Source organism: Caretta caretta, chromosome 8 (genome assembly GCF_965140235.1).
Source record: "Caretta caretta isolate rCarCar2 chromosome 8, rCarCar1.hap1, whole genome shotgun sequence".
NCBI lineage: Eukaryota > Metazoa > Chordata > Testudines > Cheloniidae > Caretta > Caretta caretta.
Window position 1 is genome coordinate 7,922,864 of NC_134213.1, and position 27,747 is coordinate 7,950,610.

The following is a 27,747-nucleotide window of genomic DNA, read 5'->3' on the forward strand; positions in this document are numbered from 1 at the left end:
CCCAAAAAAAGCTTAAAATCTCCCCATGCTTCTGCAGTGCAGAAAGGCTCCTGAAGATACGAGTCTGTGTTGAAGGAAATCCTTTTCATCATAATGCTGGAAAATTTTAAGGAGCTTTACAAAAATGGAAAAAAGTTGGCCCGCTATTTTTTTTAAATAGGGCTTGGAGGGAAAGAGGTATTTGTGCAGCTAAAACAAATAAACTTTATTTCCATTTTAAATTAAAAGTTAAGGCAAGGTGGTTTGTTGGTGAGAGGGGAATATTTGGTAGCAAGTTAAGGACTTTAGAACATTGACTGCTCTCATTGCTTTTCGTACCCTGTGTGAGACTGACCCTAACACATCCGGGTGAGGATGAACAGTCTCTGTGGGCTTCTGCTTTAAGTTAGATTAGAGAAGGCAATCCACCTGTTCACAGAAAGATTATCTAACTCAGTGGTTCTCAAATTTTTGTACTGGTGACCCCTTTCACATAGCAAGCCTCTGAGTGCAACCCCCCTTATAAATTAAAAACAACATTTTTTAATATATTTAACACCCTTACAAATGCTGGAGGCAAAGTGGGTCTTGGGGTGGAGGCTGACAGCTCGCAACCCCCCATGTAATAATCTCACAATCCCCTGAGGGGTCCTGACTGCTAGTTTGAGAACCCCTGATCTAACTAAATACTCCCTCCCTCCCCGCCAGTTTGTGAAAGTGGGAGATTTTCACATTGGAGCAACCTTGAAACAAGGTTAGTATTTTTCCAGGCTCCCTGTGCTATTACTTGCAGATATTTACATTTTAGTAAGGACTTTCCACTTCTCAGCCCAGTGCTGCTTTTATGCACTTGATCCTAAAGTGACAAAATCTTGTGCTTATCGCATTACTGTATTTAGTTTTGGAGAAGACTCATCTCACAAATTCCACATTAGGAATACACTGCAGAAACAAACAGTAAAACAAGATGAGCTGTGATGGGGCAAAGCCCACATTTAAACACAGCTAAGTTTGGAAATGAGTTATGATGAAATGTGCAAATTAAATTGGTTTATGTTTAAGTCGGATATATTTGAAAAGTTCTCCCATAAGAAAGTCCCTCTATAAACTGAGCAAGATAAAAGCCAAGAACTCTGTCCCTCCACAACAGAGTGAAAACTGGAGCTTGGGAGTCCACAATCCATTAAGGAAGTCACTAACCTAGGCCAGCTGGCCAGGTTTTAACACTTTCTTTCATCTATCACCAGCATTCAGAAAAAAATGCGGTAAATATTATTGTGAAATACCACTTGCTTGTTGAGAGTACAGGCACACACTTCACTGGTGGGAAAAAAGAACTGACTCAAAATAAAGAATGTTTTGCAAATGTACTGAGGTGCACATCCTCTCCTCCGGCAAAAATGAAGTAAAATATTTGGTAGGGCAATACTGTAGCTAATGGCATGCCAAGCTGGGAACAAGAATCAACTCAAGTATTAGCTGCAGGAGAATAAGCCCTAAACACAAAATACTTGCCATTTTATTTGCTTTCTTTCTGCACCATTGTTGTGGATTTTTGTTTATTTTTAAATAATTAAAAACCTAAGTTTCAAAACACTGCAAGTGAGATTTCTGAAGGGCTGACTGGGATGCACACAAATTTGCCTGACCTGTTCAAATGTGCACCACAGATGCCACAAAAATAAACGCATTGTCATTGCAGACCTGCTTGGTGCACCATTATGTGTCGAAGCCTGTTGGGAAGCGGCTCCAGTCCATTTCCCAACCATTTACCTCTAATGCCTGCAAGTCTCTTCAATGCCACAGGTTTTTGGTCCAAAGTGTAGTTTATATTTCATGAAATTAAAAAAAAATAAGAGTAGAAAACCCTCAAGCCCCATTTTAATGAGTTCCTAACAACTCATCCAAGTCATTCATCCATTCCTCTGAAGTCCTGTTTTTCAGCAAAGAGTCTATCAGATCTGTGTCACCAGTCAAGCTCTGTAGTCCATTATTGCCTGATTGACCACTGTAGGCAAAAGGCAGCTCCTGACTGGTGGTCCTCACTGAGTAACCTTGGGTACAGTGCAGATTGGCTCTATTGGGCAGTTGCTGATTTGGATTCTGGCCAAAAGCGGTCAGATCTGGAACGGCCTGGCTCATGCTAGGCAAGACTTGTTGCGAGGGTACCTGCTGTTGTGTAGGTGGGTTTGTCCTCTGCTGTGCACCTAAAGATGACAACATCTGCCCAGAGACAGCAGAGTTCATGGAGGCCATTGATCTGCCAGTGCTTAGGCTTACCTGAGGCATCCCTGGAGCAAACTGCTGGTTGGCCATCTTTAGGTGAGTTTGCTGCATGTGGAAAGTGGAGCTGGCAGTAAATGACCCTAAGCCACCACTTCCTTGTGTCTGGTTATTCATATTAGGCATACCTTGGTGTTGCCAAGATGGATTTTGGGTGCCAATAGCTGCTGGCACTCTTGCCATCTGTGGCTTGGCTATAGTTGGATTCAGTGCCCCCTTATTGTGCTGCTGAGAAATGCTTGGGTTTCCCAGGGTGCTCTGCCCATACCCAGCAGGAACAGGAGTGCCCTGACCCAAGCTGGGCTGCCTTTGCATTTGTAGTTGTCCGTTGGCACTTTGATTTGCATGCTGTGAAATCATTTGTGTCATACCAGATGTCATGCTGTACAGCCCCCCTCGCTGAATGTTTTGCATACTAGTGTACTGAGTCACACTTCGATCCTGCTGACTGGAGCCTGATTGGAGAGGAGGAACAGAGCTGTGTCCAGGTCCAATCTGAATCATGTTCTGGGTCTGAGAAAACATCCGTGGACTGCTGGAGTTGGACTGTCCTAAGTTACTTACCCCAGTCATGGCTGGAGATGACCCTGTAATACACAGCAATATTTACTACGTTAACTATGTTTATTTCAATTTAACCAGAGCCTATCTAGACCTTTAGACGCTATTTCACATACATGTAGTAGATACATTTAACTAGATATAATTGTAACAACACACATATACACACACGGAATATAAATGGGAAAGTTCTATATTACAACTTCCCCTGTATGATCAGTCTTGTGGTATGTCAGTAAAGAAGCTTCCAACTACTTCCCCATAAGTAAGGCTGCGGGTTGGTCATGGATTTCGTGACTTTCAGTGACTTCTGCAGCGGCCGGTGCGCCTGGCTCAGGGGCAGCTCAGGTAGCTCCTGCACCAGTTGCACTGACTGCGGCTGGGGCAGTCTCAGGCCACCATGCCTCCAGCAGCAGCAGAGTTTGGGTGTGGGAGAAGGTAGGGGGTTGAGGCACGGGACAGGGTGAGGCCGGCTCTGAGTGGCGCTTACCTAGGAGGCTCCCTGAAGCGGTGATATCCCCCTCGCTCAGCTGCTAGGCAGAGGCATGGCCAGGCAGATCTGCATACTGCCTCAGTCCAGAGTGCTGGCTTTGCAGCTCCCATTGGCTGGGAAGTGTGGCCAATGGGAACTGCGGGTACGGTGCCTGCAGGCAGAGGCAGCCACGCCTCCGCCTAAGCAGTTGAGCAAGGGGGATGTCGCCTATTCCTGGGAGCCCCCCAGGTAAGCACCACGCAGAGCCTGCCTCACCCCATCCTGTGCCCCAACCCCCTGCCCCTTCCCACACCCAAACTCTGCTGCTGGAGGGGGGGGGAGGGGAGTGTTTAGGCAAGGATCCAGATAGGGAGCACTGCCGCCCTCCTGCTCCCTCCAAGCACCCTGGCTGCCCTTCCCTAGCCCCCCCACACCCACACCCAAAGTTTGAGTTAGGGGTATATAGTAAAAGTCATGGACTAGTCACAAGTCGTGAATTTTTGTTTACTGCCTGTGACCTGTCCATGAATTTTACTAAAAATACCCATGACTAAAATGTAGCCTTACCCATAAGTCAGTGCTCACTACTGATCAACATGCACAGGTGTGATTATAACAGAACATCAGCAATTTGAATGCCACTTCTTTTAGAAAAGGCAGAAACCAAGATCACAAGGGCCAGATTTTTAAAGGTGTTTAGGCTCCTAAAAATGCAGACAGGTGCCTAGTGGGATTTTCAAAAGCACCTAGGAATCTCTTATTGAAATCAATTGGAGTTATGCATCGAGGCACTTCTGAAAATCCCATTAGGAGCCTATTTGGATCTTTAGGCTCCTAAAGACCTTTAAAAATCTGACCCAAAGTGCCTATTGCAGGGCTAATGAGATAAAGATCTAAGTCCCTCACATCAGAGGTCATGTCCGTGGAAGAGCTCTAAACTGGGAGACGAGGGCCAACATGCTGAAATATAGCATCAGGCTGAGAAGCAGGGCAGACTCTCCAACTTGTTCATCTAGCCTGGATGCAAAAAGTCTAACTCATCATTAGGGTACATGCCAAATCATCTCTTTCACTGATAACGCATCTGTTTTATCGGTTTCAGTTTGAATGTTAGGACTTTCAAACCAGATAATACATCTGAGTTTGAGTACCTTTTTTTCGTACTGAAGCATTCACTATGCGTCAACATGCAAGACTGATATCAACATGATAATCACAGGAATAAGCAATATGATCAGTAAACCACCAAGGCAGCAGCTTCTTTTTAACTCTACTTAAAAGCATTTATGCAGAATGACAGCTCCCTCTCCCCCAGTTTGAGTCCAAAATATATAAAGAGACAAGAGGAATACATAAGAAAGTGTACAGAAAAAAATGCCTAGAAATAGTTCCAATGCCTTTTCTGCAATGAGATATAAAGGAGTCCCAAGAGCCCGAGTCCCTCTTTCAAATTTGTTAAACTGAGGCAGCCACTCTTACCAGAAAAGCTGGGGGTGAATGTTTTGAACTCAAGTGCAAAAAAATAGATAGTTTGAATGGTAAGGCTTTCAAAGCATTAAACAAGTTATCAGTGAAATATACCATCAAAAAAAGTTCAGAAGTCCATTTTTTGCCATGCTAATAAGCAAAGAGGGAGGACATATGCCTGGATGTAACAGTGATAAAATATCTATAGTTAGCATGACTATAGGGTAAAACCAATGGTGTTTTTAACAATGCTGTAACTCTTGCAAATTGTTATGCGCTCAGTATTTCTAACTGATCTACCACTGCATTTCTGGTGGTAGTGGTGGGGAAAAATGAGTACTGCAAAGCTCAGATTGAGGGACAATACTCATCACCTATCCTACATACCTATCGGGTATAGATGTACAAGGATTTCTCTCTTACTCCTGTATCAACTTACTTCTGTTACGTATCTTGAGGAAAATAATTGCCTGGCCATAGAAGCCACATTTCATATCACTGACTAAGATGTTGCAGGTTACCATCCATCAGCATCGTTAATATAATGGTATCTTGTTTATATTTCCACATTAAGAAGTTGCCCTTCAATGGGGATATTGGAGGTGAGGGGAGAGCAGGGCAGGAGGAGGAATGAAATTCGCTTTTTTTTTTTTTTTTTTTAAAGTTCTTTTACCTCCAGAGAAAGTGAGTGGACCAATACCTGCAGACATATTTATACTCAAAGCAGTTTCTTGCCCCAATGCAGGGGAAGTCTCTTTCCAGTACAAAAAGATGGGTGATGACTGGCCTCCAATGTTTTCACATCAGTTATGCTATTCCACCTGACTGGAAATTACACCTTCTTGCTACCACCATTAATATGCTAAAAGATGTAGCGAGTTCCACCCCTCACCCACACAAATAAATGCAGACTATCACCCTAAAATGCAGAGGATCAGAGCTCATATTCCTCACTCAAATCAGCAGGGATAAGAGTGCTGTGGATGCAAAAAAATTCAGGCTCTTAAATGGGGAAAAAACGTTCTTGTGTTTTTCTTGTGAGGCCCTGTGATGAATACAGGGAGCGATGACATTCAGCTTCAGAAAGAGCTGTATCCTTCATGTATTGGAGGCAAGGTAACTATAATTTGGGGCCTCTATGGGAAGAGGAAGGAGGAGAAAGTCACTTGATCTCCAAGGACCCTTGGGGAAATGTAAAGACATTTAAGAATTTTCATGCCATCCCTTATCCAAGCACTACAGACTTATTCCTAGAGGTGTATTAAAGAGTTGGATACTTAAGTTGGCATAAAAACATTAAATTAATGTATGTGGGATAGGCAGTTTTGTTAAATAGCAACTGAAGTCAGAATATATATCAAAACAATTTAAAGAGTAACAAAAAAGGGAACAAAAAATATTAACAAATTATGAAGTCCAGGGACTTTGAAGACACCCTACTTTCATTCCCAAGGAGCAATCTCTTTTCACCATTATTAATTCAAATCCCATGTTTGTTTACCTGTGAACTGTCCAACCTGCTGCTGGTAAGGGTTCTGTGCCTGATCTTGGTATTGAGGGGGTGGTCGGGTCAGGTGCCGCTGGAGCTGCTGCTCTTGTTGATGCCGCTTTTCCTACGAAAGGTTCAGTACAAGAGTTAGAAAAAGAGAATCAACACTTAATTTCAAGGGTGACTTCAAAGCTACCTATGCTTTGTTCAGAGGTCTGATAACTATAGGGGCTTTAATAGTGTTATACAGTAACTCCTCACTTAAAGTCATCCCAATTAAGGTTGTTTTGTTGCTGATCAATTAGGGAACATGTTCATTTAAAGTTGCGCAATCCTCTCTTATAACGTCGTTTGGCAGCCACTTGCTTTGTCCACTGCTTGCAGGAAGAGCAGCCTGTTGGCGCTAGCTGGTGGGGGCTTGGAACCAGGGTGAACCAGCAGCCCCCCTATCAGCTCCCTGCTCCCCTAAGTTCCCTGTGCAGCAGCCGCCCAGCAGGCTATCAGTTGCCAGCAGTTCAGTTGTCCCTCCCCACACTGCCATGTGCTGCTCCTGCCCTCTGCCTTGGAGCTGCTCCCGGGATCCTCCTGCTTGCTGTGCATAGGGGGAGGGAGAGAGGTGCTAATGTCAGGGTGTCCCCCTCCCCCTGCTTACTCCTTCTCCATATAGAGCAGGTGGGGACACGACAGGGCTCAGGACAGAAAACTTGCTGGCAGCAGCTGCTGTCTCAACTTCCTGATATACTTAAAAAGGCAATGTACTTAGAGTGGTGTCAGCATATTTAAAGGGGCAATGCGCATCTCATCTCTCTTAAAGGGGTGTGTCTCTCTGTCTCCCCTCGCTCCATTCCTGTTGCCTTATAGAGTGTGAGGCTACATTAACAACAAGTTAACCCTTTACGGCTCAGCCGAATGCTAGTTCATCATTTAGCAGTATGTAGCCATACTCGACCAAGCTTCACAATCATCATTGCTGTATACAGTATTAAATTGCTGTACATAGGGGGAGGGAGAGAGGTGCTAATGTCAGGGTGTACCCCTCCCCCTGCTTACTCCTTCTCCATATAGAGCAGGTGGGGACACGACAGGGCTCAGTATTAAATTGTTTGTTTAAAACTTATACATACATATACACACACACCCCATATATATGTATATTATAAATAAAAATATAAATTAAAAATATATGGTTTTTTGTTTGGTGAAAAAAGTTTCCCTGGAACCTAACTCCCCCCATTTACATTAATTCTTATGGGGAAACTGGATTCATTTAATATTGTTTCACTTAAAGTTGCATTTTTCAGGAACATAACTACAACATTAAGCGAGGCGTTACTGTATAGCCAACCCAGAAGAATACTCTCTCTTTACAGGAGTCAAGTGCAATAATTTTTATTTAAAAGAGGAAAGGACAGGAGAGCAGATTAGTAAAAGCAGTTGACAGAATTGTGATAAACTCAGAAAAAAAATGCACAAACTGAAAGCCAGGATGACAGAAACACGCATTAGAAGTTGCTGCAATGCATCTCTAAATGCTCTCAGATGCTAGGAAAACTGGAATGTCAGTCTTTCAATCAATGCCTATTCAGTAAATAGGCCTGAAGAAGACCTTTGTGTAAGCTCAAAAGCCTCTCTCTCTCTCTCACACACACCTACAAAAGTTGGTCCAATAAAAGATATTACCTCACTCACCTTGCCTCCCTAATATTCAGTAAATAGCCATTTTCAGTAACATTTCTGAAAACACTACAGGGAAAAGATGCACTTTTACCCAACTTCCTCCACTATCAATGTGTCTCATTTTAAAGGGGCCCAGCAAAACAGAAAAGTGAATTTTCTTCTTTTTAATATGTAGCAAGAAGACTGAAAGGTTGTTTTTAAAGATTTTTCCTGCCTCTGCCTACCCCAGTTTTCCTAAAAGACCATGAAACCTATTAGTTCTCTAGCTATGATAGAGAACTAATACTAGTGATGTTATTCACTATTTAAGACGGTTTTAACAGTCCATTAACTCAGCTGGAGGAAAGCTCTCCCTTAAAGATTCAACAACCCTACCTCTTCAATTTGGTGGAGAAAGCTCCCAGTCCACATCAAAGTCATCTAACAAATCCACCAGTAAAAACAGGGAACCAAGAGTTGACATTCAGGGGACGTGGGGGGGTAAGGAATGAAGGGTATTATTTTTAAAAAACAACAACAAAAAAAGTCCTTTCAGGCTTTCTTTGAAGATCATAAACCCAAAGGGGTGCTGCCACAGTCAGAGGCACATCTGAGAGTAAGCACCGCTGGCCTTTCTTCTGGAGGGTTGGTCTTGAATGGCCAGGGAATTCTGAGAGACCGTCTCTAGGAGGGAATGATGTAAGTTGTAGTCCCAGATCATGCAACTGACAGGCTATACTAAAAAGCTACCTCGGCTCCAAAGCTGAGAGAGCTGGAGTGAGGCAGAGGAGAGGCTTACAGGAAAGGACAAAAAAAGGACTCACATCGAAAGGTAAGCATTTAAAGGTATTGCCCTGAAGGCCTTTCAGCAAGAGTACAGGACTGAGGCCTGTAGTTGGGCATGTATGCCTATTTAGGGGCCAGACTTCCTGTGAGGGAGAAAAACTCTTCAAGCTCTGTGCCAATGTGGGAATATGGCTAAAGGAACAGATACTAAGGGTATGGCTACAGTAGAGAGTTTAAAGCAGCGCTGCTGCACCAATGCTGCTGTAAGCTCTTTAATGTAGCTGCTCTAAGCTGATGGGAGAGAGCTCTCCTGTCGGCTTAACTACTTCCATATTAGGAGAGATGAAAAAGACGGGGACTTTTCAGCTTGGAAAAGCAATGACTAAGAGGTGATATGATATAGGTCTATCAAATTGTGAATGGTATGGAGAAAGCGAACATGGAAGTGTTATTTACCCCATCACATAACACCAGAACCAGGGGTCACCCAAAGAAATTAATTGGCAGCAGGTTTAAAATAAAATGCATTTTGGGATGTATAAGTAGGGGCATAGCAAGCAGATCGAGGGATGTGATCGTCCCCCTCTATTCGACATTGGTGAGGCCTCATCTGGAGTACTGTGTCCAGTTTTGGGCCCCACACTACAAGAAGGATATGGATAAATTGGAGAGAGTCCAGCAAAGGGCAACAAAAATGATTAGGGGTCTGGAACACATGACTTATGAGGAGAGGCTGAGGGAACTGGGATTGTTTAGTCTGCAGAAGAGAAGAATGAGGGGGGATTTGATGGCTGCTTTCAACTACCTGAGAGGTAGTTCCAGAGAGGATGGTTCTAGACTATTCTCAGTGGTGGAAGAGGACAGGACAAGGAGTAATGGTCTCAAGTTGCAGTGGGGGAGGTTTAGGGTTGGATATTAGGAAAAACTTTTTCACTAGGAGGGTGGTGAAACACTGGAATGCGTTACCTAGGGAGGTGGTGGAATCTCCTTCCTTAGAAGTTTTTAAGGTCAGGCTTGACAAAGCCTTGGCTGGGATTATTTAATTGGGGATGGGTCCTGCTTTTGAGCAGGGGGTTGGACTAGATGACCTCCTGAGGTCCCTTCCAACCCTGATATTCTATGATTCTATGAAAAGGAGTGTTACTTCATACAATGCCCAGTCAACCAGGGGACCTCATGTCAGGAGACGTTGTGAAGACAAACTATAACTGTGCTCAAAAAAAAAATTAGATAAGTTCATAGAGAATAACTTGATCAATGGCTATTAGTCAAGATGATCAAGGATGCAATTTCATGCTTTGGGTGTCCTAAGCGTCCAACTGCCTGAGGCTGAGAGTGGACCACAGGGGATGGATAACTCAATAATTATCCTGTTCTGTTCATTTCCTCTGAAACATCTGTTATTGGTCACTGTCAGAAGACTGGACAGTGGACTAGACGGACCATTGGTCTGACCCAGTATGGCTGTTCTTACCTGTTCAGCTAGCAGTTGTTGCTGCCTCTGCCCTATTAGGAACTGCTGCTTCTGTTGCTCCATCAGCAAATGCTTTTGTTGTTGCTTTTGCTGGTCCAGTAACATCTGGTGTTGCTTCATTACCACGGCTTGCTGCTGATTGCTGAGATAGGCTGAGTTGTTATGATTACCTGCCATGGAAACACTGGAAGCCTGAGCACTAACACCAGGACCTGGGACAGAAACAGGAACACGAGGAACACTGGGAGAAGGGTTTTGATCCTGCAGAATATAAATAACATCAGTTATAGGAGTGGCTTGGGTACTACTGAATCTACAAGCTCTATATGAACATATTCAGGTCAGCAAGATCATCACTCATAACAAATGATTACATAACTAGAAAATGGCAAAGTACTATTACTTTATCTCTTACAGGACACAAGTCATAACAATATCCCTAAGAAAATAGATACTTGGCAAGCCATATCCATTTTTGTGTTTCCACACAGTTGATTAATAAAGTTCTGTGTAAAAATGGAGTGTAAAACAAGTCTAGCAAAATATTTTAAATTCTCAATCTATAAAGCTTCTGCTTAACCTGTGACAATGCCAGATTAACTACCTGGGAAACAAAAAGAAACACGAGGCGGCCAAGAAGAAATGTGTAGCAAGGGCCATGCACGAATAAAGTGATTAGAGGAAGATCTGGAGCTACACAACATTCATGGAGGGAGACTGCACTGTCAATCTTATTTACAACACTTCCCCCCGCCTCACGCAAATGAATGGCCCTATGTATGCTTCTACACAGCTAGGAGCACACTGCCAGGCATTAATAGAAAGGTGAAGGGAAGAAAAAAATCCACAAATCACCACTCTGACATCCTGCTAATATCCATGTAGTGGACTAACTATTAATCTTTATTCAAGCCTCCAGAACTTCAGTGCTGTTTTCAACAGCAAGTTGTAAACCATTAAGTACAACATGCATCTGTGCTCCCAGAACCTTCTTTTGAAATGAAGAAACATTTTGAATTGTATTCCCAAATAACCTTAATGTCGGATTTATTACAGGCACACAGAGATTAATTTAATTTAGTAAACTACCAGGAACTATAGGATGAAATTAAGCAATACAAGATACCAATTCTGCAAGAATTTATACATGTTATTAGTGCCATTGAATTCTACAGCACTACTCATATAAGTATTTGCATTCTCCACTAAGCCCCTGATTCTGCAGATAGCCTTTCCAGTATAATCCTCTCCCCACCTTAGGCATCTGCTTCCTTGATTAGGCATCATATCTCTGATTAATTCAACATTAATTACTCGCAGCATACCACAACTAGTGTGAAGTACAAAACTTTCTACATTTACTTGGATGGCAGGATTTCAAATGAAGATTGCATAAAGCAAATTTGAGATACATTGTATGAATCTACTAAGTATAATTTCAGATACCAACAAAAATATTACAGTAATCCTACTTCTTTCAATTTCTGATTGTACAACTGAATTATTGTTAACCAGATAAAACTATTGTTAATAAGGAGTTGGTGGTATTTAGTAGGGGAGGGGGAAGAGTTTTTTTTTTCCACCAAAATGTATAGTCCAAAAGCATGATTTTTAAATGTCCTGAGCCATTAGACGATCTCTAGAAGAGCTGACCAAAAAAACAAAAAACAAAACAAAACAAAAAAGCAGACTAACAGTACAGAGATAAGTTTGGGTCTTTAGTTTAGCATCCAATATTTACTGTTTGATATTCTTGGATTTTCTCCACGTAGCTGAAAACTGCAGTGTGAAACTCTGCTCTTTTAGGAGACTTGAATGAACATAAGTGCTACCTATAAAATAGCAACAATATCAGAGAAGTAAGACGAATACTAAGTCTGCTTTGACAGTTTTACAGGTAACCACATCAAAAATCGTATTGGCAGTTCCTATGGTTACCTGCGGACATCTTCCAACCCCAGCTTTAATCTTGATCATAGTATTTTTCACACCATTTTTTTTTTTTTTAATTAAAATGTCAGATACTGACGTGTGGTGCCAGCTCCTCTACTCCCCAGTTTGATCAGATTCTGTGAATCAAAAGTAATTGGTATTGCGGCGTATAAGGGCTGGTCTACACAAACTGCCAGCAAATTAACTAGGTCTGTTTTAATTAACTTCTTTTGTTATTTCAACGCACATTAGGATGTGGATTCGCCCCAAGTCAGCAAACATGAAAAAACAGCTGTTGAGGTGTTACTTCCTCCCATTTTATCAGTGCTATGTTGAAGGTGACTTGCAAAGGAAAAAAATTGGAATGATGCCTTCTTTGCTTTTTATGAAGCATAAAGTAGCTCTGATTTACAAAAAACGTTCTGCTTGGTCTTTACCTTAGAACAGGGGTGGGCAAACATTTTGGCCCGAGGGCTACATCTGCGTATAGAAATTGTATGGCGGGCCATGAATGGTCACGAAATTGGGGTTGGGGTGTGGGAGGGAGTGAGGGCTCTGGCTGGGGGTGCAGGCTTCGGGGTGGGGCCAGAAATGAGGAGTTCAGAGTGTGGGAGGGGGCTCCGGGCTGGGCTCCAGGCTCTGGGTGGGGCTGGGAATGAGGGGTTTGGAGTGCAGGAGGGTGCGGGCTGGGACCGAGGGTTCCAGAGGGCAGGGGCGGGTGGCTCGGGGTGCAGACTCTGGGCACCAATTACCTCAAGCAGCTCCTGGAAGCAGCAGCATGTCTCCCCTCCAGCTCCTACACGGAGACATGGCCAGGCCGCTCTGCTGCGCGCTGCCCTGTCTGCAGGCACTGACCCTGCAGCTCTCAGCATAGGAGCTGGAGGGGAGACATGCCGCTGCTTCCGGGAGCCGCACAGATCCCCAGACCCCGCTCCCCAGCAGGAGCTGAAGGGCCGAATTCAAACAGCCAGCTGGCCGGATGTGGCCCGCAAGCTGTAGTTTGCCTACCCCTGCCTTAGAAGCATCAAGATTACCTCAATCAAAAAACAGGAAAGACATGATTTGAAGGACCATACTCCTGGACTAAGAGTTCTAACAGCCTTTAGCTGGAGGGACAGGCTTTTACATCTTTAAAAAAGATCTTTTCTCTCAACTGTTCAACAAGCATTTGTGTTCTAGGTGTTAAACACCACAGTTTTAAATATTCTGACAAGTCACCCTCAATTGCACAGATTTGTACTTATGATACCATTTGTGTATTTGTATCCTATTAGTTCTGCAGTCTTCCAGGAATAACAGGGTAGACAAGTCAGGAATTTTTAACGTAAAACAAGCACAACAAGCCTTTTCGGAAAAAGCATTAGTACACCATAAAGCAAGAGGACAATAACGCCTTTTTTTCCTTTGCAGGTCACCTTTTATTCTGCATTTTGTAGTCCTGGGGTAATTCTGCACCAAAAAATTAAGAATTCTGTGCACAGTATTTTAAAATTCTGCATATTTTATTTGTCAAAACACTATATAATCATGGCAGTTTCAATTATTTTGGTAACTTATTTCAAAATATCTGTCAGCAACTAGGTATGTAACAACACAGACACACAAAATTCCCCCCAGGGTTAGAGAGTTAAAGAAACCCTCTACAACAACCCAGTTCTTATTTCTCCCCACTCCCCCAGTCCAGACACCCACACCCCCCTCTCTTCCCCAGAGCCCAGCCACGTGGCACCCCCCAGCTGACACATTCCAAATCCCTGGGCTCTGGGGTTAGAGAGAGTGTGAGGGAGAAATAGCCTGATGCTGGGTCCCAGTTTCCTGCATGGTGCCTCGTTCCTGCAGCTGCTGGGAATCCTCCAGCTCCTCCTCCCCCATAGCAACATCTTCTATTTGAGAGCTGGGTGCTCTGCTGGGTCCAACAACCCCTAGTGGCAGCCAGCAGCTCTGCAGTCCATATTTGCGAGGGAAAAAGGAAATTTGAGCACAACATTAATTCTGTGCAAATTCTGCATTGCACATCGGCACAGAATTCTCCCAGGAATAATACTGCCTCAGGTAGACAAATGTTACCACTGTTAATTTCCACCAGAGGGGGCATGGAGGAAGGGAGAGGATACGAACCTCTCCAACATCTAAGATTTAAGATAATCAGCCTTGGGATTTCACTTAAAACACAGTCCATTTGTTCTCCCAATGGCCCCAACTATTCATATGAGCCGCAACACCCTCAGGAGTCAAGAAGGAAGGAGGTCTTCAAACAAGTCACCCGAGAAGAGGAGACATTGATTGAAAGGAAAAGTAAGGTTTCTTTGAGAATTATTTTTAAGTTTTACACAAGAAAGTATTTTAGATAAATGTTTATTCATAAAGATACTTGAATACTTTGTAGTGATTTTTATATTAAGGAATTTGGTTTCCACATGGTGTATTAAGTTGGAAATATATCTTACCAGCCTAGCTATTAGACAATATACTCAAGGAAAAATTTGGTTATTTCTAGATGCTTTTTCCTTGGTCGTGTCTTGGTTTTGCTTGTTTTAGAATGGAAAATTAGGATATTCAGTAAACTGTATTTCCAAATAATTGCAACTAATAATTGGATCTAGTCCTACCCACTCAGCACTCCAAGATCTATTACTTCACAATGATAACAGCCCATAACATTTACCTGGCTGTGTGGTACTAGAGGTCTATAGGCAATATTTCCAGATTTCTGCTTCATCAGGAACATCCCATTTTGTTCTTCACTCATATGAGGCAGTGGCGGTTGCTGGCGTTGCTGCAGATATGCCAACATAGGTGTCTTGTTCTGGCCAGGTACTGTAACTCCTTGCTCACACTCTGCTTTGTAATGTGAAAGAGGTTTTGTGTTGCCATAATCTAGCATGGAGCCTTGGCTATTTACAGAGTTCTGGTTCAGGCTGTTTGGCTGATGACTCAACATATTCACATGGTAATTGCCTCCACTCCTGGGAGAACTCTTGTTTGCCATACTAGGAATTATGAGTTTCTGGTTATTGAAGTCCTGTTGGTAAACTGAAGGGCTGGTGGGATTGTCCATTGTGTAGGGGACACCCAGTGGACTATGAGAAGGTCCAGACTGCTGCCAGCTGGACATCTGACTGGTTTGGTGGACTTGTGAAGCCTGCTGCTGGTTCTGCAACATCTGGTCTCTTTTTTGCTTAGCAGCTATCTGTTGAAGTTGGTGAGCAGAGGACATTTCTTTGGCATTTCCTGTGCCCTGTCCAGATAATAATACATTTGGTAGAGGCCTTTGAACATTTTGAGACTGGTTTGATGCCTGCATCATGGACTGGTTAGGATTTTCAGTCACTGGCTGACTGGAAGACTGGAACATAGTCTGAGAGCCCCCAACTGCTGGAGAAGCAGCACTAACAGGTACAGAGGAGGCTCCAATGAATGTTGGACCTGAAGAAGTGGATCTGACTTGTGGAGACCCCATCTGCTGTTCCTGCTCAAACGCTGCTGGGGAAAATTCAGTCTTTATGTTAATGTCTTGTGGCAATGGAGTTTGTGCAGTTGAATTTGAAGAATCTGCATCCTTCTTCTCCTCAAAGTCTTCATTAAATAGATCCTTCATGTCTTCATCAGGCACTGATCTATTAAGTTCATCAATGAGCTCCTTCCATTCCTGCTCATTAAGATTAAGATCGGGCATCAAGTTGTTCTGAGATATAGAACCGCCTGCTCCAGCAATCATACAAGGAAGGTCATCCACTGGCTCTTGCTTGAGCTCTTTGTTCAAACCCAAAGGAAATGAGTCATCAGCATCACTACGTCCATTCAGCTGAAGGTTAGCATCTGGAAGACACTTTTTATTGATGCTATCCAGTCCCATTGAATGCTTTCCATTGAGCTGTAAGGTATCGCCACTGGAAGATTTCTTGTCAAGTTGGTGTAGTGGGGATAAAGGAGGTACGCCGTTGGAGGAGCCACTTACCCCACCAAGACCATCTTCACGACGTAATTTCTTGGACACAGAAAACATATCCCCATACCCATTCTGTTGATCTCCATTCTGAGGGGAAGCAGCACTATCAAGTTTTCTTTTCACCGTCTCATGGAGCTGCTGAAAAAAAAAGAAGCCAATTTTAAGTGTTTTAGTTTTATATGTTTTACTACAACATGACCATTATCTCCTACCATATCAATAGCTAGTCCAGCTCTTTCCACCCTCAAACATCCAAAAGCTAAAGTTTCTGCTATAATGGCACACTTCATAATGAATGAATGTTTCTGAACCAACCAATTTTACTCAGTACTTCAAGATATGCTGAACACAACAACTCTTGAACACAAGAGCAGCTTACAAAAATGGAAGAGAGGTCTTTCCTCTGCCACGAACAACCTCTTTTGCAAGCCATCTTCCTAAGGAAATCTTCTGCTCAAGAAAGACTGTTAGATTAGACCTTTAAAATTGTCTTAAATCATAACTTCCTGCTTTGAACAACGGAAGCAAAAAAGCTAAAGAATTTAAAACCTAAGAGACAATGGAGAAAAAATTGTGTATAGAAATTATTAAACCTTTCCCTCTTCAGAAATCCAACATACTGATACATGTTAAAGTTTTATTTTTATTTTTTTGGATGAGATGTGTTGTATAGATAACTGTAAGAGAAGTATTTGGGGTGAGAGAAGGTCTGGCTATGCTCTTAGGCAGCCATTTATATAGTGGCCTCATTTATATGCTAAGGTAAATAGCTCATCATTGTAAATTCTTTGTACACAAATCATATTGTTTTGTTTAGTGTGAACACTGACCCCTCTATTAATACCTTCATGACTCATGCTTATCTAAAAACGATTCAAAGCACACTGATCAGTGTTCCTATATCACACTGGGATGAATTTGAGTGACATTTTCTTCCCAGAGGATTTAATTCCCTAGCATACATACTACCACCATGGATAAACCCAACACCTTATTACTAACCCTATATAGCTAGCTTGTCTCATCGGACTGTACATGCAAGTTCTCTTATTTCATAGTGCCATCTAGAAGCAAGTAGAGGGAACAGCATCAGATCTAGTCAGCCTTGTCATTACAAAAGCTTGGGACCCTCCGTTCATCTTATCTCCTATGGCAGCACTTGATCTCTAAGCTTGCGAGCAATGACGCTAAACAAGGCTTGAAAAGTCTCCTGCGCACACCAAGGGTGAACAGGAATCCTTCCCAGCAGAAGCATCACCTTGTTCAGAAACAAAGCTTCATTTAAAAATATAAATGCCATCTACACTGGGATATTATATGCAAACTCCTAGTGTAAACACACTGCAACAGCAGAGCGCTGTCTGTTTGGAGCTGGGAGGCTTCTGCTATCACCCCGTCATCCGGGATGACGACGACCCCTACACACCGCCTTAAGTAAGGATGGCTGCGGAATCCCCACAAGAGACCTCTATCTGGTGTCAGCCAAACAAGAGCTCTCTGATATGGTAGAAAAAAGTCTGGTTTTTTTTAAATACACTAAATGGAGCCTCCCTACTCAGTCTTCTCCTCCCTGTTCTTGAGTAGGATGAGCCCAGATAATGAGGAGGGAAATCTCAGTCTCCCACCACTCAAGCAGAGTCAATAAAAATTGTTTTGGGGGTTGGGGGGAGGTGTGAGGAAAGGAGTTACATAACATATCTGGGAGGAAACATATGCTGATTTAGGGATAGCAGCATTAGTTAATAGATCAAAATGGTAGCCAAGTATCAATTGATTTTAGGAGGCAACACTGATTATTTTAATGTCTGCATGGATGAGGTGATCTATGTTCTAATATGAAGAACAGAATTCAACTAGCAGGAGACCAGGATCTTCCAGCCCTAGCCTAAGAATGGCTGGGAGAGGTATCTGACCACTGGGAGACTAGGCACAAATGGGTAAGGCTGGAGGATGAGCATGAGATACTGGTGTATTTTGGCTTGAAGAGCAGGCTTACAGCTTAGGCTAGGAAGTGTTGGGTAAATTTTTCAAGCCTTGCTATAAAGAAAACAAAAACATACATTTGATAAAAATCTGGGTTTTTTAGAAAATGCTGCTGGCTCTGCTTTCATTTTGTTTTTCGTACTTAATTGACCAAGAAGCACAGTACAGATGCAATATTTGCCTTTCAGCATGTTTCCTGTTGTTTAGTCAGTTTCCCAACTGGGATAATTGAAGCACACGGTGGTTGAGTAACTTGCCCATGGTCACATAGTGAGTCAGTGGCTCAGATCCGAAATAGGATCCTCCTTTGCTTTAAACCATTAGACACCACTCCCTCAATACTCACATGTATGTATCTCCAGAAAGAGCTGAAACCCAAAAGCGGTAATTGAACTTTTAATACTGAACATATTCTTCCGATAGTTGGAGCAAATTTTTATGTTAAGAACATATACCTTACATCTTTCATAGTATCTCCTCAAACTTTAGAAACTTCCAATTCATTTGAAAGCATACTAGTGTTAAAATGATTTTGTTAGTGCTCAGATATCTGACCACAAAAAGGAACAATCATGGAGGCAGTCCAAGAAAAAACACTTTTTCACCTCAAGGTGTACTTGCATCTTTGCTCCAAAGTGGAGTAAGTTTAAAAACAAAAACTTACCTTTCATAATATTACTAAGAGTGTGTATGTGCAGTAAGTTGATTCTTAAGAATTCATCAAGATACTTAACATCTTGCTTACCCTTATCAAAGTCAGAGGACATTCTAAAGACATCTGGGCCTGTATACAGCATCCTGTACAGATGCTGCAGAAAAAATTGCCTACATATTTGTTATTGTTGGCATCAATGCACAAAGTTTAAGCCCGAGAGAGATCTGTTAGCAAGACACTGGGTTTGGGCTTATAACAAGCTATTAACTGACTTCATCTTCTTGCTGGTTTATTTTTTACTTCTAAAGAAACCAAGAGTGCATTTGGATATATGGATTTCCCCAATGACAAGACATAGCTACAAAAGTTTCCAACAGCCAAAAGCCTTTTTTTCTGTATGTCAATATTTGTGCCTTTGAAGGTTAAAAGTAGTAATGAAAACCAAAGTCCTCCCAATTCATAAAGTTGGATAGTCGCCTGATAGATACCCCACAAGACAAAGGTGAGTAATCTCCTTTCTAAAGGGAAGACTAAACAAAATTTTCCACATATCAGGTCTTGCATTCTGCCGAGTAGAAAATGACATGTTTGCCAAATCAAAGTACAGTGACAAGACCTATGCTACTTGGGTGCAGTTCCAAGTACAGCCAGTTCACAAAATCCTGGCAGCTGAGAGTTATGAGTCAGTCAACAAACTCCATGAACAATCAGCAGCCCAATCAAAGATCTTGAAGCAAGAAAATCCTGTTCTATTAAGATGAAAGCCCAAAAGGAATAGAAACACTGTTTGCTGGTGTGTAAGAAAAGACGTTTAGACTGTTTAGGTATGTTGGCCATTGTCATCATGTTAAGTGCAGTGGCCTTTTGGCATGCTGCTCTTGCTAGTTGTTCATAGCACAATCAATCCATTTAATCCAGTGATCTCCAAACTGTGAGGCGCACCTCCCTAGGGGGCGTGCAGAGGAAAATTTGGGGTGGGGGGCGGGGGACGACACAGGCAGCAGGGCCTGGACAGCCCCCACAGGGAGTGGGGGAGGGAGTGCCACCCTGCTCTGGCCCCAGCCGCAGTTCCACCCTCAAGCCAGTTCTGCCCTCATTCCTTATCCTCCCCCAGCTCCACCTTCAGCCCAATCACCTCTGCTGAACCAACTGTGTTGTAACAGAGGGGGGATGCCATTGTGGATGGATTCCATTACTGGCTAGTCGGGGGAGGGGAGGAGGGTGCACAAGAGGAAAAGTTTGGGGACCACTGATTTAATCAATAAAACAATATGAACCAGTGTTTTCCCATTCACATGAGACCAGAGTTGGATTTCTAAGTCTGATTTCTCTCCCCCTTTAAACTGACTTAGGCCTTACCTACAATGGCATTTTTGTACCACTGCAAGCACGTCACTTTACACATTGGTGTGCTGCATCTACATTAGGAGTTTGCACCATTGCAGCAACCTCACAGCCAACAGGAAAAGCATGGACAAGGCTTTAACCCATCAGTTTAGCTTCAATGAAGCAAGGCTCATCAAGCCCTCCTAGGAAAGTAGACTACTAGTATATAGTGCCTTCAGGGGAATGGTGATCATAAACTAATGGAGAAATCAAATAAGGACAACTGGGAGGGCCTCAGGACTCTAGAAGTAGGAAGAGTTGGAAACCCACCCGTTACACATCCATCTGCAGAGATCAAATCTTTAGAACAGCATCACTTATGGTGAGGAGAAAAAATTCTCTTCTGGCTGAACGAATTTTATGTACTATTGTTGGAAGTATCACATCGGGTTATTCAGCAAAAAGATTTAAGAAAAATACTCCTCTTTCTTCAGTTTATGTACCTCGCACATTTGATAGTATTTGCCATATATACTCAGTTTCCTGTTTGTCCATGTCTGTCACAGCAACAGAGAAAATGCGTTTTTTAAAACAGGAAAATGTTATTGCAAAAGTCACAAAAATTAGCAGAAACCCACTGTAGTACCTGACTTTTAATCATTATTTGAAACTGTTTAGATTTCAAATTGGCATCCCTTATGTAGATCAGCTTTACTTCAACATTATTAAGTTGGAGACTAGAAATAAAGTGTGGCTCTCACATTTAACAGTAATTTCAAAATAGTAGGGACAGTCTCCTTACCTAACTACATTAGGTATTAAAGGGACAGTCAAATCCTATTTTTGAAAATTCTGTACTTTGTTATACTAATATTGAGTATTATAACTTGAAGGTTAATACAAATTTGTGGGTTTTGTGTGTTTATTTTGTGTATCTGATGTGTGTATAGTCAGCAATCCTAGATCTAGAAAAAAATCTGATCTAGAAAATGTACTGATGTACTGATCTAGAAAAAATACAATGTAGTTTTGCCCCAAATCAACAAGTTAGTAATAAGCATGCTCTAAGAAATAAGTAAGTGTTTATCTCCCTGTGCCAAACCAAGGTTATGAACAACTGATAAATATTTTTAGAAGTATTACTATTTTAGTAATGCCTACAAGCTCCAGCTGAGATCAGAGTCTCATTGTGCTAGGCCCTGTACAAACATATAATAAGACAGTCCCTGTCTGCTTGGGCAATGGCTGAATCTTACCCAAGAGGTAACCTCGTGAGGAGGAAATAGATGCATTATCAGAGGTCATGGTCTGGGAGTAAATACAGAGTATTTAAAATGATTTTCTTGTTAATACCATACATTAGGAATTTCTCTACTCACTTTGATGACTGAAATATAAACAGCTTTTATAACTATGTTCTGCTTCTTTCAAAGAAAGCATTTTATTACCAAATCTGTTCCCATACCCTGGAATGCTTACCAGGCTGTCAGAGAACCACAACACTGGACTAATTTTAATTTGACTTTTACTTTCATTCCAAAAAATGTGTATGTTTGGGAGGCAGCATGCTGTAGTGAAGAACAGCTACAGATGTGTATGTATAAAAATGTAAGCACCTGTATTATTCACAAAAGGCAGCTTCTGCTACAGGAACTGTTCTGCTGAATCAAAACCTCTATGCTTTAAGCAGCAATGCTAGGTTCTCCACCTAAGTTGAACTTCAGCAGCACTGATCACTCCCAGTTCTTTACAGTTTAGGAAACACCACTGCAGGCCTTAGCAATCCAATAAAAAAGTGTTTTAAGCACACCGCAATAACTTGTGCCAAGAAAAAGCAGACAAAAAACCTGCTTGAGTTGTTTGGCAACAAACTATCAGACTTGTCAGCAGACGATGGCAATGGTGTAATTATGGTGAGACAGCACTACACTGTTATAGTAGAGTATTGCAGAATTAGTCATATTTTGCTATTTTGGGGCCAAAAAAATAATTAACACACATTTCTGACATCCATACACACAGCTAATGCAGTCCCCCCCCAAAAAAAGTTTTCAAATAAGTCAAAGTGCAACACTAGGCACCACTGTTCCCTCTAAACTGTGCGCATGCGCGCACAGATCCTAAACCCCGTGCACATGGCGAAACACCACGCACACAAAAATTTGCACAGAAGCAATTTTTTGTGCACACAGCCTGTCAAAAATTAGAGGTAACACTGGTAGGAACCCTTGCTAGTCCAACCCAGACAATACTTCATTTATTTTCTGCTACTACTCTAGACCTGAAAGTCAGGACACAGATACAGTTTCCCTCACTTTATTTTACTTTGTGTCAATCTTATTTTTGCTTAAAACTCTTCATCTTTTACCTGCAATAGAGCCCTGCAGTGTGACTTGGATCCCGTAAGTCCTGGAGGACCCACTGCCATAGGAGCAGGTAAAATGTACCTTCTTGTGAACAGAAAAAAAAAAATACTGCATACACTGTGGTAATTTGCAGGAAAACACAATCTCTCGGTTTGTCATAAATAGAATTTCAGCAATGTAAAGCAAGTTTTTCTTTTTTTAAAATAAAGGTTTTAATATTTAAATTTAAGCAAGGCATAGAAAGATTTGATGTCTATTATAACAGGAGTTAAAGTTGTTGTTTTTTTAACATGTTTAAGCAAGATTTATTTTATTCTTTTAGTGGTAAAATTTGTGTCTGAATTCTATTTATTTATATATACACACAATATATTAACTGACCATTCTGGGGCTTGTTGTTTGTAGTAGCATGGGGGAATCTGTCCCATTGCAGAATCTAGGTTTTTGCAGGTGGGAGTGGGATAAAAATGCAGGAAACAATGCAGGAGCAAGTGGGAACGGGTATTGCAGGGCAGGACAGGAGCAGGATTAAAAAAAATAATCCCACACAGAGCTCTAATCTAGGACACCTTTACTTCACTGGGGCTAAACAGAGCAGAGAGGTCATTTTAAGTGTAACAACATCTCTTCATATCACACCCAACTAACTGCTCAGCTGCGAAAGACTATATTGTGTGATTTTAAGATTTAACAAGAATCTTTCCCATAACAGACAATCAAACTGCGCTTTCCTGGCCACTGTAGAAATACAATTCTAGGTTTTGAGGCAAGACTAGAAAAAGTAAATCACCTGTACAACAGCTGTTCGCTGATGACAGCAAGTCATAAGAAATGTGTAAGCAGGTCTGTTTAATGATGGTTGGTCTCCTGGCTAGGAGAGCACAACATGAAATAAGCAGTGGAGATAAAAATCCAAATCTTTGAATTCTTCCCAAATCTATATCAGGAAGAAACTTCCTAATAGTGAGATTTTGAGTCTACTTTAAAGTCTTTTTAGGGAAATGGAAGAAACCCCACCACCACCACACACAGACTATAGACATTTACAAGGAAGTTTACCTTAAAACACTGGAAGAAACTGAAAGCAGCAGTCCTAGACTGGAAATTAGGAAAAGAGGAGGTGTGCTATATGACCTATAATGTCTAGGTTTCTGAAACACAGGATTAGCATGAGGGACACCCAGTTATCAAAATACTAACACTTGCCTTCATAAGGCAGAAAATAGTTAAGACTGAAATGGAAATCTGATGTTTCTATTTAAAGGAAATTTTAAAACCTTAAAAAAGCCTCACATGAAGGAAAAGAGGAAACTAAGCATGGTTTTCCTTTTTTTTTTTTTTTAAACTGGAGGACAAGCTTAGGTAGCACACACCCTCAGCTAGAAGTATTTCTGTATCACAGCATATTCATCCTGGCAAACAAACAAAGGATTAAAGTGACCCACATTTCTGTTTATGCCCCAAGATTGTTTTAGACCCTGAAACCAGATAAAGAAATAACTATCGGACAAAGCACTTGACTTCTAACTTTGTCCCATGTGGGGATCACCACCACATAAAATACCAAAAAAGAAACGAAGGTGCTCCCATTGCTCCCCTTTTACTATTCTGAACTGTTGTCGAGTACACACAGCATCTTGGAATTCACAAGCAAATAAATACAGCTGTTCAGAAATGTCCTTTCATTATAGGTCATCAGATGCTATACAGCTTGGCAGCTCACCTGCGTTTTTATTATGTGTGGCTTTTTTTTTTTTTTTTTTTTTTAAGACCAACATCAATGTTTCATTAGCTTTAAATGAAAATAGCACTATACAGAGCAAAGCTTTCTAGAAAATGTTTTATATGGATCTCTTTCAAAAAAGTTCCATGTAGCTCAGCAGCTGCATTGGCTGGTGTATTACCTGGTTAATGGCTTAACATACATTATTTTGAAAGGAACATGCCCAAGATATTTTAACACAAAATAATTTTATTGTGAAACCAAAGGTTTAGTGAACATTCCAGACAATACTCCACCCCCTCCCACACACAGCATGCTCAATTTTGATATTTGGTGGTGAAACATCAGGATCTGGGTTAAAGTGGTACAGATTACACCAAAGAACTGAAATAAGCAACATACACAAAGAGATGGTTATATAGTTGGATTACTTAGTAATTCAACTAAAACAAAGTATCAAGATGAAGCCCTAGCAGCAACTTATCTTACACTCATGTATACTAGGAAAGAAGCAACAGGCCAGCACAAGGAACAGTCATTCATACACTAAAGGCCTCCTCTGTAGTGTAAATCAACAGTTGGAGGCAGCTTCCTGTACAAGAAGAGCTTCCCCAGATGCGCAGTGCACTTCAAAACCACACTGTTTTGGGGGAATTTAGAGTCCTCATTATAATGCAAGCTAATGAGATGAAATCCACATACAGAGCAACTTAAAACAAATGTCAGCAGTGAATCAAGACATTTTTTCAGAGGTTCAGTATGAAGAAGTGTGCTAAGCAAGTGGATTCAGTATGTTAATCTATATTATCTAATGAACTGAACGAGCCACAAGGGTGAATCCTTAAAGTCCAGATGCAAAGCAAGCAGAAGCCTTAATTTTATGATCAACAACACAGGCATTTAAATCCTGAGTTCCACCACAAAATCTTCATTCAAGACCCAGCCTGCTAAGCAAAGTCTCCCTGAAGTGATATAGATATTCTCATTAAGAAAGTACAAATTGTTCCTTCTTTCAAGGATTTTTCTCCTCTTCTACTGTGTGAAGTTTTTGACTCAATCATAAGGATTTTTTCCTTCAGAAGGGGCAAGGTATACACAAAGATCCAAAGGAATCATCAGAAAGACATGTGTCCCCACCACTTATGAGATAAAATAACGATTCACTCAAGTGATACTTGTCGGTCACACTAGAACCATGAAAAATGCAAGTTTGTAATCATAGTCATACTAAAGGCTAATTCATTGTGACTGATTCTTCTTGTCTTATGTAGTCATATACTCCTGTACACAGTGAGCATAAAATGCTACCATTGGTGCGACTAGACATTTCTGATTTGATAGCATTTTACATCCTTTTTTCACTTGGATAAGTCATTATACAAGGTGTAAAAAAAAAAAAATGGTGAATCAGGTCCTCTTTTTCTATCTTTTTCTATCTAGATTTGATCAGTGCTCAGGAAACCAAACAAACTACACTGCATTCCACAACTTCAGCGTGACCTGCATGACACAAAAGGTTTTGTTTGTTTGTTATAAATAAAATAAAATAAAATAAATAAAAGCATTAAACAGCTCACTGATACTTCCAACATGCCAGATTTTACCCTTGGAGAATTCACTTCCAAATCCCAAAGGCAAGTTAAAGACAACTTTCTGACTACTGCTTTTGGCTGTGACTTCAATCAACCATCTATAAATGGGTCCTGGTGAATACTCCTCCAAGCCATTTATCTTACATAATAAAGTGACGTTAAATATGCACATAACTGGAAAGGTACCCAATTAATGCCAAGAGGCATCTTGAAAGGAGCTCAGGATAATAGTTTTATGATGGACTTTGGGTACAGTTTAGAAACTTTACTTTTTTATGAAGACACTGGGTCACTTTTTAAAAGTTGTTCTGCTACACTGCATTTCCCTGTTCCTTGGCCCCATCATACAGACCACCTTAAAGAGCCCAGAACAAATTAACCACCACTATACTGATGCACATAAAATATTATTTTACAGTGCACAGTCACAACCAATAGTGCTAGTGAGAAGAGAGAGGCTATCCTTCTGAAAATCAAGCCATTTTTAAATGGGTGGAGTGGGATCACTGTATTGGCCAATATTAGCTCAAATCCAGCAGAAAAAGTGGCAAATAACGAGCTGCCTTTTTAGTACCACTTCACTTAGTTCTTTGCAGTGTGGTGTACCATTAATGGATGTCACTATTTTGAAAAGCAGAAAGCGTCTAGTTAGTAAGAACCGTCTTTATCAACCAACTAGAACCGCTGACCAGTGCCTGACAGCTTCCATCTCCCTTCTTGTTCACTTCCAATACAATTATGAAAACAGTCACAGAACAAGTACGACCCAGGTTGCTCCTGCAGAGACAACTATAGAGTCAATTTGCCAGAACCACAAATAACCAGGCTACCTGGAGCACAATTCTAAGCTGCTAAAACATCTGTGATTCTTCTAAATGGAAGTTACTCCTGTCCCTTCCATATCCGTTGCTGGCCGCTTCTGCATGCGCTGTCAATGCAGGAGGATGGCAGGCAGGGCAGGACTACCCAACCACCAAGTTTCAGTAGGGACTGCACAGGGACCTAGCAATGTAAGACTACCTCCTGCCAGTATGGGCCACGATTCCAACGCTAGAAAGGTTGGAGGGTTCCTCTCCTCTCCCAGCCTGGACAGGGAAGTAGCTGGGCCAGCTGGGCACGCTCTCGTCCACCCCGACCTCGGGGCCCGCTCGGGAACGAGCTGCTCCTTACCGCGATCAAGGTGCTGCTGCGGCCGTGCTGCTCGCTGCTCGCGGCATCAGTGTCGAGGCCGTTGGCTCCGGTCCTGTCGGCGTTGCTCGCAACCCCAGCAGGAGGAGGAGGAGGAGCGGCGGGCGGCGGCGGCGGCGCCGGGGGAGGCTGGCGGTGCTTCCCGGCCCGCTTGGCCTTGGCCTGCAGGCAGCGCTGGTGCAAAGCGAAGGTCTGTTGGCGCTCCAGCTCCAGGCGCTCTGGGGACACGGCCTGGTAGCGGGACTCGCAGGCGCTGTGGTGCCGCCGGCACAGCTCTATGCGCCGGCGGAGCCGCTCCATCACCGCGCTGTGCCGCGGCACCACGAACTCCGCCATGGGGCAGGGGGGCAGCACCATGGGCCGGGGACCGAGGGGGCCGCCGCCGTTCACCGGCTCCTCACGCCGACCCCACCATGGCCAGGACACCGACGGGGGAGAGACCGGGGCTCCCCTCGGACCCTATCCGAGCAGCCCTCAGGCCTCGCCCCCTCCCACTCGGGTTCCCCTCAGGCCTCGCCCACCCCCCACTTCCTTCTCTCTCGGGCCCGGCCCGGCCCGACTCCGTTCCCCGCACCCCACTTCCTCCTTCGGCCCGCCGCCGCCCCCGCCTCCTCAGTCCTGCCCGGCCGGAGCCCGCTCCACTTCCCCTCAGGCGCGGCGGCCGCCCCGCTCAGGCCCAAGCCCCCGACTCCCCATTGTTAGCTGCGCGGCCGCCATCTTGAAATTGCTTTTCCCCTTAAGAGCCGAGTTCAGAATAAATAGGCGGAGCTTCCTGGGTGGTGTCTGACGTCACGTGTACGTAAGTGCGTCGCTGGAGATGATGGACAATTTCTCATGCCCACCGGATTGGTGGAGCGGAGAGCAAG

At 42.6% G+C, this 27,747-nt stretch overlaps 1 protein-coding gene across 2 annotated transcripts; it reads right to left on the reverse strand.

Moving 5' to 3' along the window:
* On the reverse strand, positions 1-27,611 carry MAML1 (mastermind like transcriptional coactivator 1). Of its 2 annotated transcripts, none has more exons than XM_048860781.2 (5): positions 26,864-27,611; positions 14,765-16,183; positions 10,168-10,428; positions 6,264-6,375; positions 1-2,849 (listed from the first exon to the last, which is right to left on the reverse strand). In XM_048860781.2, exons 1-5 carry the CDS (start codon positions 27,236-27,238, stop codon positions 1,861-1,863), a joined length of 3,156 nt encoding a protein of 1,051 aa, XP_048716738.2. In that variant the 5' UTR covers positions 27,239-27,611; the 3' UTR covers positions 1-1,860. The 2 variants fall into 2 exon arrangements, with proteins under 2 accessions (XP_048716738.2, XP_048716736.2); XM_048860779.2 differs by having other exon boundaries at positions 14,765-16,186.
* Between the last annotated feature and the right edge of the window lie 136 nt (positions 27,612-27,747).

What these genes read in the sequence shown, in the direction of transcription:
- MAML1 (XM_048860779.2), bottom strand. Translation starts at nt 27,238, where the DNA reads ATGGTGCTGCCCCCCTGCCCCATGGCGGAGTTCGTGGTGCCGCGGCAC. An exon ending in GCAGCAGCACCTTGATCGCG is followed by an intron (nt 16,187 to 26,863) that starts GTAAGGAGCAGC and finishes TTTTTTTTTCAG; the next exon opens with CAGCTCCATGAGACGGTGAA. An exon ending in GCAGGTTGGACAGTTCACAG is followed by an intron (nt 2,850 to 6,263) that starts GTAAACAAACAT and finishes TGTGTATTACAG; the next exon opens with GGTCATCTCCAGCCATGACT.